The sequence below is a fragment of the Eublepharis macularius genome, chromosome 1, assembly GCF_028583425.1.
Source record: "Eublepharis macularius isolate TG4126 chromosome 1, MPM_Emac_v1.0, whole genome shotgun sequence".
NCBI classification, from domain to species: Eukaryota; Metazoa; Chordata; class Lepidosauria; order Squamata; family Eublepharidae; genus Eublepharis; species Eublepharis macularius.
Genome location: NC_072790.1, coordinates 244,608,317 through 244,613,870, shown reverse-complemented (window position 1 = coordinate 244,613,870; position 5,554 = coordinate 244,608,317). Strand labels below are relative to the sequence as shown.

The window sequence follows — 5,554 nt, the reverse complement described above, 5'->3', positions numbered from 1 at the left end:
TTCGAGAGCCACAGCTCTCTTTGTCAGATGCATAGAGGATATATTGGTTAGTCTTAAAGATACTACTGGACTCTACTATTTAGCTAAGTTTTTGAACACTGATTAGATTACCATTTGTGTGTGTGTGTGGAGCGGGGGAATCCAGATATGCAGCTAGTATTGTCATTCTAAAATGTCCCCTAATTCTAGAATGTTCAGACCCAGATGTTGCCAGCATTCAAGGGAATATAAGAAATGGATTCTACATCTGGATTATGATCTCTGTGTATGTTTAGCCTCAAGATAGATAGACAGACAGATATTCCTACTAATTCCAGAATATTGTGATCCAAAAGTTGGCAATATTCAAGGGCATAGGTAAGATAGATAGATAGATAGATAGATAGATAGATAGATAGATAGATAGATAGATAGATAGATAGATAGATAGATAGATAGATAGATAGATAGATAGATAGATAGATAGATTTTCTTAATAAAGTATTTTTTCCTTTGGGGGAACTACAGGACTATGGTTTAAGAGGATAAACTTCTCATTTCACATCAGTTCAAAACGACGCCATATCTTACAACCATACATTCACATAAAAGCACAGGACAACCATCTCAGGAACACCAGATCAATCTTTATTGTCTCCCAGTGGCAACAGCAACCAGGGTCCTGAAACGTTGACCTCACAAGTGGTGTTTAGTGGCTGTGACCGTGGCCATGCTGACCCTGACCCTGACCCTCTTTCTGGTGGATGTGGTCATGACAGGCAATCAACAATCTGGTCATGAAAACCATGAATTCTTCAAAAGTGATCTGCCCGCTCTTGTCCTTGTCAAGCTCTTCAAATATGCGATCGATAGACTTTGGGTCCTTCTTTTTCTGTGAAAATAAAGGATGGTTATGAAGATGGTTAAGATATCCAATTCCCTTGAGATGCTTGCCATGATACTGTTTGATGGCTGACTCTCAGTCATTCTACATGTGACTTCAGTTCCTCTGAGAGACAGCCTGTGCTCTGCACAGATACACATCACCTTGGGCTTCTGTTTTAAAAAAATCATACAAATGGACTGAGAAAGCTGCCAGTGCAGGAAGAAAAGCTCCTACCTTTATCTGAAGCTTTTTTCCCCCACACAAAAATGGTGCAGGGAAGGAAAGTTTCCCCCTTTTCAGCTGCCACATCTGCACACAATACCTCCATGCGGAGCAGCAGAAATGGGGAAAAGTCTCTCCTCTGCACGTTCTTGCACAAGGAAACACGCATGAGAGAAACGCAGGAGTTTCCCCACCCCTGATGGCTGATTTCTGAGTCACAACCTAATAAAAGCCAATCGCAGAGGTAATGTGTGTCGGCACAGAGCACAGGTTGTCTCCATGCAGAACTTGTAACATGTAGAGTGACTGTCAAAGTGCACTATCTGAGAGATCCAGGTTCAAATTCCCGTTCTGCTACAGAAGCTTTCTAGATTACCTTGTGCTGGTCACATCGTATCAGTGTAGTCTACCTCGCAGGGTAGATTTGGGTCAATATTTGTAAGACAGGCAGGGTATAAATACAGTTTTTTTCCCTAATGTGTCTAGGTAATACTGTGGATGGACGATGTCCAATATGTTCAAATATTATTGTTAAACAAAATGTTTTTTTTTTAAAGATGTAAAAAGACCTCATAACATATGCATTCAAAAAGGCACACTGTTTGTACAACCACGCTAGAGTAAATCAATGCCATTTGTGTGTGCATTTGTGAATACTTAAACAGATGATACTTGACGTAGCAAAAGTATGAAAGAAATACCAAAAAGAATGGAATTAGCATACTTAATAGGGACGTATACCCTGACCTGGATAGCCCAGGTGAGCCTGATCCCGTTAGATCTCAGAAGCTAAGCAGGGTTGGCCTTGGTTAGCAATTGGATGGGAGACCTCCAACAAAGATCAAAGTTGCAGAGGCAGGCAATGGCAAACCACCTCTGTTAGTAGGCGTGCAGTATGATTAGGATTTGGCTGAAGGCTTTACTTTGCTGGCTTTACATTGGCAGGAATGCCTGATGGAGATCCTGATACTTTAAAGGTGGTGCCTTTTGAAGCAGCAGCACAGCTAGTGATTTCTAAAGAGATCTCCAGGAACGTGGTCCACTTGATGCCCCCTGTGCAGGTTTATCAACCCCTTCCCTGTGTGCTTTCAGAAGTGATTTATGATTACGCAAAGCAGCACACATGAAGCTGCTGGACTATGGATCCATCAAGGAAGGCCAATATTGTCTGCTCAGATTGGCAGCGGCTATCATGGTCTCAGTTAGAGGTTTTTCATGTTACCGACTACTGATCCTTTTAACTGGAGATGCCCAGAAGTGAACTTGGGACCTTCTGTATTCCATGTTCTGCCTTTGTGTGTCATCACACCTCCCTAACTCTATTGTCATTTTCATTTAATTCACAATCTTGTATTAAAAGAGAGGGAGAAATTCTCAGATGAGTAGAACAGACTGGGTAATGAAGCTAATTTTACAAGTTTTTTAATGGAGAAAAAGGGAAGGAAGGTGGCATTCGTATAGCTTGATCTTGTCAGACCTCAGAAGCTAAGCAGGGTCAATATTTGGATGGGCGACCACCAAGACAGACACTGCAGAGGTAAGGCAATGTCAAACTGCCTCTTCTTCTCCCTTGCCTTGAAAGCCACTTGCTGAGGTTACATAAGTCAATTGCAACTTGATGACACATATAGGAGAAAGGATAAGGATGGGTCCATTTGGAAAATAGATTCCCTATTTCCCTCTGAACCGTCATCCTGAGATTTACCTCCTTCCTCACAAGTCCTTGAAGAAACAGGCAAAACCCTAGAATTTTAGGAATACCGTAAGATCTCTCTACTGTATATATTTACATTCATAAGAACATAAAAAGAGGTGTATGTGATCAGACTACTTGTCCACCCCCATTGTGCTTCCCAGAACTGGTATTCTGAACTTCACCATCTCTGATTTGGAAGGTGGCATAGCCCTCCTTTCCTCTCAACAAAGCCTGGCTTTGGCGTTTACTTGGTGGCATGTTTGTGTGAACATGTAAATTTATTTATTTACATTTTTATACCCCACTTCTCCTTTTTTGGTTTTAGGTGGCTCAGAAAAGCCAATGTAAATCCAATGAGATTAATAAATCTGCCACTCATTCCCCCTCCTTCTCCTCCAACATGAATATATGACTATACTAAAAATCCTATCCTATCCTATTATATAAAAAGCTAAGCATATTCAAGACAACTCATTTTCTACCCTGGTGCGCCCCCAAAGGGTGCTGCTGTGGAGGGCAGCCCAGATGAGGCAGCCAGACCTCCAGATAGCATGCCATTGTGGAAAGCCTAGGCCAGGACAATGCCTGCCCCCCCCCCATCTTCACCCAGCTGGAATCAGGGGCAGAGAAGGGGAAATGTCCACCCCCGCCTTCATCCAGCTGGGACCAGGAGCAGAGAGGGGGCAGTGCTCTCCCCCCACATTCACCCAGCTAGGATCAGGCACGGACCAGGTGGCAATACCTGCCCCCCCCCACATCTACCCAGGAGGGATCAGAAGCAGAGAGGAGTCAATGCCCACACACATTTTCACCCAGCTGGGATCAGGAGCAAAGCAGGTGGCACTGTCCACTCCCAAGCCAGCTAGGATAAGAAGCAAAGTAGGTGGCAATGCCCACCCTCCATTTTCACTCAGCTGGGATCAGGAGCAAAGCAGGCGGCAATGCCCAACCCACACTGACACACAGCTGGGATCAAGAGTGGAGGAAATGGCAATGTCCAGCCCCACTTCACCCAGCTGAGATCTGGAATGTGGTGGCAATGCCCACCAAAACTTTACCCAGCTGGGATCAGAGTGGAGCAGGTGGCAATGCCCAACTCTGCTCACACAACCAGTATCAGGCATAGAGCAGGCAGCAATGCCTACCCCTTCACCCGGCCATGATCAGAAGTGGTGAAGGGAATCTATTTTTGTCACCCTCTTTGCCCCATCTGCCCATTTCACCACTATCTCAAGCAATCTCAAGAAGGAGGCCCACTTCTAAGAAGAAAATGAGCACCTCACCTTCAGGAAGTTGGGCATCTGCTGCTCAATCAACTTCTTCAGCTCTCCCTTGCTGAGCATATCAAAATGATCCACTCGAATCGAGTATTGGTGGAAAACGTTGATGACGCATTCACAGCATTTTTCCAGTTGAGTCTCAGACATCTTGAATCAGTGGCTCACCTATGAAGACAATGTTTTGTTGAGGAAGGAGAAGGGAACACCCAACCCAAGTCCACGAAGCTCATTTTCTTCTCTCTCCACTGAAAATATACACAAGACTAGCAACATTTGTTAGTCAAAAGTCGTTTCCCACTATTTACACAGGGATATACTTGAAACAGTTCAGAAACTGCCCAAACTAAGTACCAGGCATGACAGTGGGACGAGGGAACGGTTAGCAAAAGCTGCTCATCTCACCTTCAGTTCCCTGAGGTAATTGTTGTCTCTCCCCATCTGAATGTAATCATTTCACAAATAGTCCCTTAACATGAACAGTGCACCTAAAAACTAGTTCTCTGCACTGTCATTATGAGGAGAAATATACCACTCACCCCCAAGTACCCCAGACTTGTGATTTGAGCCAGATGGGTTGCAGAATTCCATTTAACTCCTGGAGTTTTTCAAAACAGGCTTTTCTGTTTGTTCACACTGACTTGACCTAACAGTGGAGGAATTATTGCCATTTCCTTGTATTGGGTGGATGTGAGTGCTAAATGTTCTCTCACTACTTGGCAGGATGATCAGCAACCTGAGGGGGCTCCTTGTACACTGTTGGCAGTTACCATTTGTTTTCATCTGTTCCATACCCGTCTCTCTGTCTCTAATGAGAATTTTTGCCTCTGTGCTCTATGTCTGTTGGAAGTGACACACAGACATTCCCGAGTAATGCAAAAAGAAACTGATAACGGTTGATAATCATGGTCTATCCTAATCCCAGTATAAGAAGATTCAACCAGGTTTGTTTAAATTTACTCACCTCAGTCAACAAGCAATGAACAGAAGAGCAAGAATAGGTGACGATGTGATGAAGATCCTTAGGATGGTCGCTTCTCTTATAGCCCTCCTTGCTTCCTCCACTGGATGTGAAAACTCGCTCTCTTGCCAAATTACATCCCTAATAAGAAATTGTTCTGTCAGTCCCTTGCTCAAGATATTTCAATATGTTCTTCCTCAAGTGGCATTCTTGTGCCCCCACCCCTACACACACTGCAACTTCCAGCAAGTTGTGGTCAGCCAGTTGCCAAGACCATGGTCCCAATCTCTATTTGGCAACCCCCTTGTTGCTCAAAGGCAGGGTCCACATTTCTTGGAAGCAACTTGGTGTTTTGAAATACTACCTTCAAAACAAAAAATAGTAGCGATAGGCTCCTTCTAATCTCTTATGATCACTTTTTCTTCTACACCATGTAGTTTTCTGGTTTCTTTAAATTTACAAAGGGTGAATGCACATTAATTATATCTTCTTAGATAAAGCTTAACTTATCTATTAAGTGCATTTTTTATGCT

At 43.6% G+C, this 5,554-nt stretch overlaps 1 protein-coding gene across 1 annotated transcript; it reads right to left on the bottom strand.

Annotated features, from left to right (window-relative positions):
* Positions 1 to 613: 613 nt before the first annotated feature.
* On the bottom strand, positions 614 to 5,138 carry LOC129339876 (protein S100-A12-like). The gene is made up of 3 exons (XM_054994454.1): positions 5,025 to 5,138; positions 4,067 to 4,228; positions 614 to 871 (listed from the first exon to the last, which is right to left on the bottom strand). The coding sequence occupies exons 2-3, from the start codon at positions 4,208 to 4,210 to the stop codon at positions 689 to 691; spliced, it is 327 nt and encodes a 108-aa protein (XP_054850429.1). The 5' UTR covers positions 4,211 to 4,228; positions 5,025 to 5,138; the 3' UTR covers positions 614 to 688.
* Positions 5,139 to 5,554: the final 416 nt, after the last annotated feature.

Coding starts and splice junctions, on each gene's coding strand:
- LOC129339876 (XM_054994454.1), bottom strand. CDS start 4,210: ATGTCTGAGACTCAACTGGAAAAATGCTGTGAATGCGTCATCAACGTT. Junction 872..4,066: donor AGATGCCCAACTTCCTGAAG/GTGAGGTGCTCA, acceptor TTATTTTCACAG/AAAAAGAAGGACCCAAAGTC.